This window comes from Psammomys obesus, unplaced genomic scaffold (genome assembly GCF_907164565.1).
Source record: "Psammomys obesus unplaced genomic scaffold, mPsaObe1.curated_primary_1811, whole genome shotgun sequence".
NCBI classification, from domain to species: Eukaryota; Metazoa; Chordata; class Mammalia; order Rodentia; family Muridae; genus Psammomys; species Psammomys obesus.
In genome coordinates this window covers 6,543,370-6,555,660 of record NW_026592710.1, presented here as the reverse complement: position 1 = coordinate 6,555,660, position 12,291 = coordinate 6,543,370, and the positions used below count along the sequence as shown (strand labels likewise).

Here is a 12,291-nt window from a genome sequence, read left to right as displayed (position 1 = left end):
CTTCCAACGTCTACATTTTGGGGAATGAAAACCCAGTTGTTTAATAATAAAAGAAAAAGGCTAAGGAAATCCTAGTGCCTGGCATGGTGGCGTAGGCCTTTAATCCCAGCAGGCGGATCTCTGTGATTTGAGGCCAGCCTGGTCTAAAAAGGAAGTTCCAGGACAGCCAGGACTGTTACTGAGAGAAACCCTGTAGAAAGAAAGAAAGAAAAGAAAGAAAAGAAAGAAAGAAAGAAAGAAAGAAAAGAAAGAAAGAAAAGAAAGAAAAGAAAGAAAGAAAAAGAAAGAAAGAAAGAAAGAAAGAAAGAAAGAAAGAAAGAAAGAAAGAAAGAAAGAAAGAAAGAAAGAAAGAAAGAAAGAAAAGAAATTCTTAGTATGCTAAGATCTGGGAGTATTTATGTACACTCATTAGCTGACTCTTAGGAAGACTAAATGCCATTTTATTATGTAAATGCGTGGATGAAGGTGTCAGCAGTGACTCAAGCAAAGCTTGCTAAAGAGGAAACTGGAGGCCAGCACAGCCAACACTGTCATCTAAAGCTGCTCCATTCTGGGCTGCATCCCAGACACACTCAAGTGAAGACACTACTGTTAGCTCACTGCTCAACAGAACCTCTCACAACATTTCTCTTTTATTTGATCCAAAGTTCCCTTAAAATCATACCTGGTTCCAATTCCCAAGTCCTTAAATGGACTTGTCCCTTGTTAATCTCGCAAGCTTCATGCTGTCCTGGAACTTGCTATGTAGACCATGCTGGCCTCAACCACAGAGAGATCCTCCTGTCTGTGCCTCCTACACTCTGGGAGTAAGAATGTGTACTACGACACCCATCTTCAGCAAGGCTTCCTGCTGCCTTCTTGTAGATTCATTTTGCTGCTACCTTTTCTGTCTCTCTGTGGCTGAGATCCACTGATGTTCTGGTTTGTCTCATTGCCTCAGAGACCTTCCTAGAACACTTCTGGTTTTTCTTTTCTGTTTCCTTTTTTGTTGTTGTTGTTTGTTTGTTTTTTGAGACAGGGTTTCTCTGTGTAGTCCTAGCTGTCCTAGAATTCACTCTGTATGTAGACCAGGCTGGCCTTGAACTCAGAGACTTGCCTGCCTAGATGCTGGGATTAAAGGGAAGCACCACTGCCACCCAGCTTGAAACAAGATTGTGCATAGGTACTTCCTATGCTCTGTGGCCTGAGAGGAATTGGGTTCTGCAATCTATCTTGGGATATACAAATCTTAAGTCCCATCTTGGAGACAGCCTGTTGAGGGACAGGATCTAATGGACAGACCCCTGGGAGAAGTGTCTATGAAGCTTCTGAAGGGTCAAAGCCATGGGAACCATGGAAGAACAGCAGAGCAGCTAGAGTGGCAGAGCATCTGCCACTCCCTAGCCGTTAACCTTTAGCAAGCTTCTTGACCTTTCTGAGCTCAAGTTTCCTCATCTGCAATCTGGAGGTATTTATAGGGCCTACCTTTGACAGCTGTGTGCATCAAGTGAACAGGGACCACAAGTGGCAGCTATTATTAGGAAAGCTATCATCTGTCCATGACTATGGTGGGGGCTCAGGCCAGAGGGCACACTGCTCCATGACAAAGGAAAAGAGCAAATGCAAACACGCAAACACATACACACACACACACCCACACCCACCCACCATGAAGCTACAGTCACAGAACCCGACCACCAACTGAATACTAATTATATTTAACAAAAAAATTTTTTTAAATATTAACACATATCTCCTGTGGAATGTGGCTATTACCTGACATTTTCTATACATATTTTTTCTTTTTTTTTTTTTTTTAAGATTTATTTATTATTTATACAGTACTCTGCCTGCAGGCCAGAGGAGGGCAACAGATCTTAGCATAGATGGCTGTGAGCCACCACGTGGTTGCTGGGAATTGAACTCAGGACCTTTGGAAGAGCAGACAGTGTTCCTAACCTCTGAGCTATCTCTCCAGCCCTATTTTTTTTCTTTTTGAGACAGGGATTTCACTATGTATCCCTGACTGGCCTTGAACGCCTCCTCCAGCTTTCAGTGTGTAAGGCAACATCTGTGCCTGTCCTGAATACACATAAGGCAGCATTTGACCTAAATGTCCTGAGCTCATTGTCCATGAGCTCATGTCTATGAGATCAAAGGACCTGACCCAAAAGGCGCAGCAGTGCGCTGGACTATCTTCAAGGAAAAGATGTTAACAAGTATCCAAGACATCAGTGCCTACATGTATAGGCCTATACATGTAGAGAATCTGAGTAGGCAAAGGAAGAAACTTAGGAGATGGAACAAAGCAACAGTGATAAAGGTCTGAAAGGCAGTACAGCAGATTCTGAGCGCTCCTGAGAAACTAACACCAGTCAAACAGGCAGAGGGCAACTGCTATCTGGGAACCCTGTGAATCCTCAAACAGGCCTCCCCTGTCAAGGCCAAGGGGCTGTATTTTCTGTAGAGCACAGTGAAGTCTACTAAATACCTGGTACTTACTCAGCAGCCAGAATGTGCCCGATTCAACAGAAGACAAGAAGCAGGCACACTGGAGGAGCACACAGCTGGGGACCTCTAGCGCAGCCTGTGCTTTCGCTGGACCCTGATCAACAGATCAAAAGCCACACTTTGTTGTCAAGTCAAAATGTGGAATACGATTTGACCAGATGAGCAGACTCTCGTTGAAGCACGTTTCCCATGCTCTGTCATTTCCATGTGTAACTGAGCCCAGAGAAGAGCACCCAGCAAAGATCAGGAGCTGAGGAATGTGATAAACTAATGAGGACCCCAGACACCTCATTTCACTAGCTTGGGTGAGATCCAATAAACCTTTTGTTTTGCTTTGCTTTGGTTTTTAAGACATAGTTTCTCTGTGTAGTCCTGGCACTCTGTAGACCAGGCTGGCCTCGAACACCCAGAGATGACCTGACTTGGGCTCCCAATTAGAGGATGGTGTTATATATCAAATGCTGTAAATTCTACGGCAAATGGACCAGGTAACTTTACTCAGATGAAAGCAACAGCCTGGGCTACAAACAACAAACAGAGTCTGCTAAACCGTCCGAAGCCGGCAGATGCTCAGGAAGAAGGCTCACGACAGCCAGTGCTCTGGGCTGTGGCTAGGAAGTGATTTGTATAAGCGGATGTTGAAGCCTAGATGACAGGATTATTTATTCATCTATTTCTGGATTTTAGGTCACACAGAGAGATTTACGTTCACTCTGAAACAGCCTTGTCTCAGTCCTACTCCCACACACCACAAGACATACTCTGGAACCTACCTGTATAGAACTTCATGAGGGAAGGTACCAGCAATTTGGTAGAGAGAGGGTGGTTCTCAATCATCTCAAAAAACTTCTGAGTTCGAGGCTGAACCGAGGGGTTGGTCATGAACATGACCTCCACCAGTTTGGCCACTAGGTAAGGGTTTCGGATGTAGTTCTGGTTGCACAGCATCACGACGAGGAACATCACAATGTCCTGAGTACAGGGCTCATAAAGCACCTGAGGAGAGTATCTGAATAGAGGCAAGAAGGACATGCCATGAGCTCCAGGGAACCTCGGGAGAGTTTGCTAGCAAGGGAAGGACAGGGCACAGCACAGGAGGAAAGACACTGGATGGTTCAAAGTGATATGCACACTGGAACTACACAGATTTAAAGCCAAGTGTGTGTGTGTGCTGGCTGTAGCATGCTATGCTAACTTAACACACTTTAGAAAGTAAGCAAAAGCCATGAGGCTTCACAAAAAGACCTTCACTGTCCAAAAGTGCTGGTTTTATCTATCTATCTATCTATCTATCTATCTATCTATCTATCTATCTATCTATCCATCCATCCATCCATCCATCCATCCATCCATCTTCTGACCTCTACAGGTGCTTGGTAGCATGGAAACAACCCATGTACACACATGAATAAACACATGTAAGTAAAAAACTTTAGCCAGGTGGTGGTGGTCACACCTTTAATCCCAGCACTGGGGAGGCAGAGGCAGAGGCAGGGGGATTCCGAGTTTGAGACCAGCCTGGTCTACAGAGCAAGTTCCAGGTGCAGGCAAAACAGGGAAGCCTGTCTTGAATCCCCACTAATTTTTTTTAAAAATAAAATTTAAATTAAAAATTTTAACTAAGTATCTTTATATTATTGTGCTTGGGATAAATTTTAAAATGTGACTACTTAAATTCTAGTGCTAGATTTACTCAGCAATTAAACTATGACCTTTAATCACCCTTTAAATTTCTTGCCATTACTACAGCACTCTAAAGACTAGGCCCTGCACAGGGTAGCACAATAGAGCAGGCTCTGGTGGCAGGGGCACAGGTGAGTCAGCCCTGCAACCTGCCTGCTGTGAGGTAGCGCAGGCCCACTGGGAGAACAAGACCCCTACCCCAACCCCCTCATCCCCATCACTGGCTACAGCACTCCAGGGTGGGAGGGGGGACAGTGCACCTCCACTAGGCAGCACAGGAGAGCTGGCTATGTGGCATGGGTACAAGAGGGCTGGCAGGATGACCAGCGACCTACCACCCAGGCCCAGATCCAGGCCCACCTCAACATCTACCTCATCTATGAACTGCTAAGCCTGTGAAAGGGCCAGTCCTGCAGATCCAAAGCTGCAGGACCATGACACTGGGCAACAACAGGATATCCAAGAAGAGTCCGGGTGAGAGTCCAGTATTGATGGTGCAGCAGAAGCCAGAGGCCAGACCAACGACTCATTGCAATGAACACACTACAGCTTCCAAAACAGAATGTTTTTTTATGTTTTGTCTTGTTTATTTACTTTTTTAAGTTTTGTTTTCTATTTTCTTCTGGGAGAAAGTTTCAGGCTGGAGGGAGGACTCGAGGGGACTTGGAGATGAGTGGGATTGGGGTGTGTTATGTGAAATTCACAAAGAACCAATAAAAATTTGAGAAAAAAAATTCTTGCTGTTCAAAACTCTATGTATCACTATTGACTGTGCCTGTCTGGGGACAGCTTTTCTGTTCTTTTGCTGTTTGAGGGAGGGTCTCACTATGTAGACCAGGCTGGCCTACAACTCACAGTCCTCCTGTTTGAACTTGCAGGTGCTGGAATTATAGGTGCGCACCATCATGCTTGGCTTGGGGCGGGAGGGGGGGGGCAGCTTTTACAACAGTACAAAAACTTGACTGTTTAACTCTGGATTTTTGTTGTTGCTGGAAAATGGTTGTGATTTGTACTTTGGGCCCATGAGCCTATGCTGCTTTGGTGCTTGCAATGAGACTTCAAACACACCCCTCTGCCACCCAGTACTGTTCCCACTCTCTTACAGTGATGAAGAATAGCCTCTCATGGTTCCAAAATGAAAAGTGAAGGGCTTTGTTTTTGCTTTGCTTTTGGTGGTGTGGGGGATCAAATTCAGGGCCCTTGACATGCTAGGCAGGCCCAGACACTGAAGGCTCAAGCCCTTGAAATGAATATTTTAGGAAAACAAAGATCCAAACAAAAAAGCTAACTCCTCCCAAATATTAGATAAGATGAAACTATTTCTTTCCACACCTTCTCCAGTCTTACAAATGGACAAATTTTTGGTTCAAAGCACAGATGTGGTTATTTTGGGTTTGGATGTTCACTGGGCTGTTCGTTTCTCAGGAACACATTTAATTATCGCTCAGCTCAGGTTTTGGAGGGCTTGCCATCCATCACTCATCCTGCTTCTGTCCTGCAGAAGGTACTTGAATTGGCTGCTGCTAAACGGAGTTTATTTCTCCAATTTCTGAGCATCTTTTGAGTAAAGAAAGTTACATGACCCCAGACTCCAGCGACAACACAGCTTACAACACAGCTCATGGTGCCATGCAGTGTGCGAGCAAAGCTCGTGTTAGATCAGAGCATGTGAAGTACTTACTGTACAATAAAAAATAGAAATTCAGCAACGTCTTCTACATAAAACTCAGGCAATGCTGCAAATACCTTGGGGACATCTGAATTTAAAGGCAGTGTTACGCTGTAGAAGAAAAGAAAGCAAAACTTAGAAAATGAAATCATGGCACATTGATTACAAGGGCTGTTATCTAAATACCTCATTTTGGAAAGAGCAGCCCTTACTGTATGACACAACTGTGTAAAATGCACACTGACAAACTACTGTGACCTTTAGAAGTGGAGAAAGGATGAGGGAGGCTTGGGCATGCTTGGTGTGGAAAGTGTTTGCCTTGTCTCGATTTCTGGCTAGAGTTAAGGTAGTAGTTAAAATAGGAAAAAAATCCAAAGGTCATATTTGGTCTTTTTGAGCAAATCAAACTGAGCCCACGAAGCCATGCATATATTTTATATAACCTTTCCCAGTCTTTGAGGGGGCACAAGCCAACTTCATCTCTACCTGTAACCCAGCAGCTTTGTAATACCCATAAAACAGACCTAACTAAAACAGCAGTGATGTCAATGTCCTTGGCTAGCCTGTTACCTGCAGTAATGCGCTTCCAAAGACAGCCATCCAATGTTGGATCAAAGCTTTTAAAATGACAAGCCATTAAAAACACATGAGGAACTACTACAGCTCATCGCCCGTGTAAGTACAACCCAGCAACTGGAACACAAATCCCCAGGAGCGGGCGCAGCGGAGACTCAGTGGAGGGGAGGGCACACTCACTCGGGATACGCAGGGTCCAGGATGCGCAGCATCAGCTGAATGAGAAGGCCATAAAAATTCAGACATCTTCTCAGGAAGCTCTCGTCAAGTAAGCCAGCGTCAGCACAGGCCTTGCACCGTACCAGTTTCTGTGGAAGCAGGTGTGGCCACCCTCAGGTTATTCTAGAGCCAAGGCCCCTCGGCATGACTATGCAGGGAGCGGGGCCAGCAGGTAAGAAATCTAGGTTCTAGAGCCTGAACGTCCTCTCTGACTAGCTACAGAACACTGGTTGGTGTGTCAAGGTCTTTCTTTTTCCTGAAAAACACCACCAGGGAGGTGTGCCATGCAAACCACTGCGCACGGAGGACAGCACATAGTGCTTGAGTTAGTCACTGACACCATTTCTCAGGGATTCGGATGGGGACGGGGACAACAGGGCGGCCCTCTGGGTGTCAGGACAGTTAGCGGGAAAAGCCAGACAAATTATACCCGAATCTCAGCACCACTTAACTGCAGCCCCTCCCCCCCCGCAAAGCGCCTGCCCACCAGGATACCAGAGGACGGCCATGAGAGGGAGTCTCACAGCGGCCGCGCTGTGACTGAACATAAACACAGATAAACACAGAAAACGTGCACGCGTGCTTCTATTTCCTAAGCAAGATTTTTAGCTGAGTTTTGCCGTTCCTGTTAGGTGGTATGTAGCAGAACAGTTTAAATTAGAAGTGAAGAACATAGGGGCACGCGAAAGAGGTCTTTCTACTATCACAGTGCACTTGTGCTGGTGTCTTGAGAGTGTGTGCCTGTGTGCTGCAGCATGTGTGTGCTGCAGCATGTGTGTGGCAGGTTAGGAAAGGGCGGGGAGGTTACCCTAGAGAACACTAAGAATGCACTGCATAAGCACATACATTCTCTGCTAAGATTTAAATAATCACATACAGAAATATGCAGGGTACCAACAAATTTTAAATTGTCCTATTTTACCTTGAGGGAAAAGAACAACGAAGAAATAATGACAGAAAGCTGTTTACCCAAGGCACTTATTCTGGTGGAAAGATTACTATTATAAAGCCAGTCCATAATCATGCCAATTAACTGTACAAACCTTAAGCTGTGTTTTACAGCGCTTCAGCATTTCTCGGTGTCTGGTGGCCAGTGGGGAATCTTTCCACTGGCTTTCATTATTTTTCAAATCTTCTACGGTTCTGAAATTAACAAAACAAAAGACCCTAACAATCAAATGAAAGCAAACAGCCAGGTCCATCTTTTCATGGATTCTCTGTAGTAATTCTTTTATATTCTGACATAATTCTTTTACACTTAAGTATTTTTTATTTACTCATTCATTCATTTATGTATATGTGTGTTTGTATGTATGTATGTATCTCTGTGTAGAGACAGGGTTTCTCTGTGTAGTCTATGCTGTCCTGGAACTAACTCTGTAGACCAGGCTGACCTTGAACTCAGACATCAATCAGCCTGTCTCTGCCTCCCAAGTGCTGGGATTAAAGGTGTGAGCTACCACTGCCCAGCTTCACACACAGGTATTCTCAGTACTTGAAGGGAGCAGGCAAATAGATCTCTGTGGGTTCAAGGCCAGCCTGATCTACAGAGAGAGTGCCAAGGTAAGATCCTGTTTCTAAACAAAACAAAATATAAACCAGGGCATATCTGGTACAGTGAGCTCTGGTTTAATTGGCAGCATTTGTTTCTCTCTGATTGCTCAGGAAATAGTAATGCGTCTTTGTGTGGGGGGAGGGGGGTGGGGGTGCAGTTGAAACAGGATTTCTCTGTGTGGACCTGCCATCCTGGAACCCATTCTGTAGATCACACAGGCCTGGAACTCAGACAGCTGCCTGCCTCTGCCTCCCGAGTGGTGGGATTAAAGGACATCGCCACCACCGCATGGCTGATGTGTCTCAGGGAGTGTTCTTCACAAGTGATTGGGAGGCAGGCGCAGGCAGATCTTTACAGGCTCCAGGCCGTTCGTCAGCACAGTGAGTGAGACAATGTCCACGCCCCCACCGCAGGCAAAGTGCACTGTAGATGTCTCAGGTTAAAGAGAACTTTCTTACAAAAGTTCTGGCTGCCAAGGTAAAATGACACTTTGCCAAAGAAACCTCCTTCTTCCCTCGAAGGGAGGGCTCTTCTCAGTGGCTTGCTTGTTCCCTTCTAGGTGACTGCTCACACATCCATCGAGGGACGATCTTCATTACCTAATACACTGCCTATTTTAAACACTTTTCAGGAGTACATAGTTTTCCCATGACACTGTGTAGAGAGTCAGTGTTAAACGTCTGAACATCCAACTTCCCTAACCCCAATGCTGTGAGTATTCTTTCAGACCTCACTAGAGACAGTTCTCACTGAAGCAGAGTAGCTTCTATCAGTGGCATGTGCAGAAGCCTTGTGGGGAGGGGCAGAGCGGTTTGAGCTGAGGCTGTGGCACAGGTTCCACTACTAGGTTGAAGCGGCTTCCCTGTCAGACCCTTTCTGAAAACATCACCTCCTTTAGCCATTCTAAAGAGTTCAAAATAAAACACTTTCCCTTTCTATTTACCTCAGAAAAACTGGATTCTTTGGTCTGAGATTGGAACATGAGTATGAAGGACAAAATAAAGTAACAGTTTTTAAAGATGTCACATCCAAGGACTGGAGAGATGCCTCAATGGTCAAGAACAACTGATGCTATATCAAAGGACATAGGTTCAATTCCCAGCACTGACATGGTAGCTCCCAACAATCTGTAACTCCGGTTCCAGGGGATCTGACGTGACCAAGAGTACCAGTGGTACGCAGACATACATGCAACCAAAACACTCATATACATAAAATAAACAAATTTAAACAAATATATTTAAATAAACAAATATATTCAGGATAAAGCGTTTGCCTGTAACACGGCTGGATGAGGACAGGAAAAGAAACAAGACAGCCTCAAGTTCGTGACAGAAGACAGTGAACCACAAGCTCCTAAGAAGTAGAACAGTCTACCACAACCAACACACAACACAGGCTAATTCCAGAAGCCTTCCAGGGCCTGCAAATCAGGGCAAGGGTTAGGACCGAAATGGCTCATATCTTTAAAGGTAGCTTGCTGGCAGAGGCACCTCCTATAATGGCCTTACTTGAGGAGATCACCTTTGCAGGGTAAGGTGTAATAGTCCAGTTGTACCCTACAACCCTTTAGCACCTCCAGAACCATAACTCAGAGCAGGAACTGCCTTGGAAAGATTACAAAATCACTGCAGGAGGAGATGTCTGAAGGTGGCAAGATCTATTCCATTAGCTTTGAGGTCAGGATCCCAAAGAAAGAACCCAGTGCTGCTGCATTCAGGGATAAGAAAGAAAGCCCAAGACTGGGCTGTAGAGGCAGGGTCTTCCCCAGGCCACAGGAAGGAGCATGTTTCCTTGCTTATTCTCGATGCCAGGGCTCTGAACAAGCTTTATTTCCTGGCTTCAGATCACTCTGATCTCTGCTTCACCATTACAACTCTTCCTTTACTCTGATCCTTTCCCCCCTTGCAAAGCCCTGTGATGACAACAGCCCCTTCCAGATGATCAGCTCCTTGTTTCTGTCTGCCAGATCACTTTACCATGTAAGGTGACAGTCACAGGTTCCAGGGCCTAGGATGTGCACACCTTTAACCCCAGCACTCGGGAGGGAGAAGCAGGTGGATCTCTGAATCTGAGGCCAGCCTGAGCTACAAATGAGTTCCAGGGCTACACAGTCAAAAATTACACACACAAAAAGCTATGAGAAAAGCTGAGCTTCTTCTAACATCAGACGAAACCAGCAAGTGCCACGACAGCCAGGGCTACACAGGGAGATGTAGGGAGTAATGATGATGATGATAATGATGGTGATGACAGGGAGAGTAGGGAATATCACAGGAGACATCTAACTCCCTTAGCACATAGGAATTTAATCTGAATGATAGAAAACTGCCTGTCTTCCTCCCTCGTTACATTACCTAGACTACACACAATTCAAGGTCGCAAGAAGTTTCTCCTTTATCTGTGGTTTCGCTTTCCATGGCTTCAATAATTCATGGTCAGACATGATCAGCACAGCATAGCAAGACAGAACGGGGGACAGGGAGAACGGGGGACAGGGAGCTGCTGGCACATGCCTTTAATCTCAGCATTCCAGAGGCAGAAGCACGTGGATCTCTGCCTTCAGTGAGTTCCAGGGCTGTAAGTTAGACTCTTAAAAAATGGAAAAAGGAGAAAGAAGAGGCAGAAGGGAAGAAAAGAAAAAAAGAGAAAGAAAGAAGGGAGAGAAAGAGAGAAGGAAAGAGAGACTGACTAACATAGCAAAAGAGACCTTGAACTTGTCTCCACAAGTGCTAAGATAGCAGACAAGTAAGTATGCTATCATGCCCAGTGTCATAGCTTTTTATAGTATAATTGTTCTACTGTTGTTAGCTATTAATCCCTTAGTACGAATAAGCATGTATTTATAAAAAAGCATAGTGTAACTAATAAAGTTTTACAGTAGTCATAACGTTGGGCATTTGTTAGTGGTCTCAGACTTCTCTTTAATGCTGTCTTAGAAACCCAGCAGCCTGGAGAGATGGCTCAGCGGTTAGGAGCACTACTGTTGGTGGTGAGGATCAACGGCCATTTGCAACACCAACATGGCAACTCACAAGTGTCTATAACTCCCGTCTTCTGGGGGAGCCAAGCACGTGGCACATACACACATGTGGGCAAAACACGCATATACATAAAATAAATCTTAAAGCCATGGTGCTGGAGCGGTGGCTCAAGGGTTAACAGCACTGTTGCCTTGCAAAGGACTTTGGTAAATTTCCCAGTAGCAAATGGAAGCACATTCATCTGAAACTCCAGTTCCATGTCTATCATCTTCTGACCTCCGTGGGCATGCACACATGTGGTGCACAAAAACAAAGAAAAAAGCACTCATACATGTCAAATAAAATTAGATAAATTAAAAAAATCTAAAAAATTAGTTCAAAAATTTACAGCCAATGAACCGAACCATAAATAAAAAGAAAGTGCTGTAGCTATCTACAAACATACCACATGTGGAAACCAAGCCTTAAAGAATCTAGTCAGCACTGAGTAAGCGATCTGAGGAAGGAACGGTTACAGACAGTCAATACGACAGTTTCTCTGACAACCAAGCCAAGAGCAAGCGGAGGTAGTTTTCAATGGCCTGTCCACCAAATGTCCTTCTCCATGTCCCTGAGATGTCTGTTTGCTTGGAGAACCTGAACATCCAGAGATGCAGCATCAGAGCTAATGACTTGATGATTGCCAACTGAGGCCACAGGCCAGAGTCTGGGGTCCTCAGACCCATACAACAGCCAAAGGGGAATGACACGTTTACCTGGATTATCATGGGAAAAAAGGGTTTGACAGTCCAGAGAATGAAGGGTACATCACTTGAAAGTGGTTCCTGGTAATTTTCACACCCAGTGGGAACTGTTTTTAGGTAAGTGCATGCAGAAAAGAACACCAAGGGTTCAGAAATCAAGCTTTGGATCAGTCATCACCTACAGAACACTGGATGAAGGTGAGGCACCAACATGGGAGTAGAGGCAGACGGCATGCTGCGATGCACACTTCCCACACTCGATCTAAGGACCACGGACGGCATACTGCGATGCACACTTCCCACACTTCCCACACTTCCCACACTCGATCTAAGGACCACGGACGGCATGCTGCGATGCACACTTCCCACACT

General features: G+C 45.2%; 1 protein-coding gene across 1 annotated transcript in view; it reads right to left on the bottom strand.

The window, feature by feature from the left end:
- Ube4b (ubiquitination factor E4B) overlaps window positions 1-12,291 on the bottom strand; it is a 102,386-nt gene that overhangs the window by 18,310 nt on the left and 71,785 nt on the right. Inside the window, exons 17-20 of the mRNA XM_055615109.1 lie at window positions 7,681-7,780; window positions 6,599-6,726; window positions 5,855-5,953; window positions 3,264-3,499 (exon numbers count right to left, since the gene is read on the bottom strand). Of these exons, the coding sequence (XP_055471084.1) occupies window positions 3,264-3,499; window positions 5,855-5,953; window positions 6,599-6,726; window positions 7,681-7,780 (563 nt within the window). The remainder of the gene's footprint in view (window positions 1-3,263; window positions 3,500-5,854; window positions 5,954-6,598; window positions 6,727-7,680; window positions 7,781-12,291) is intronic.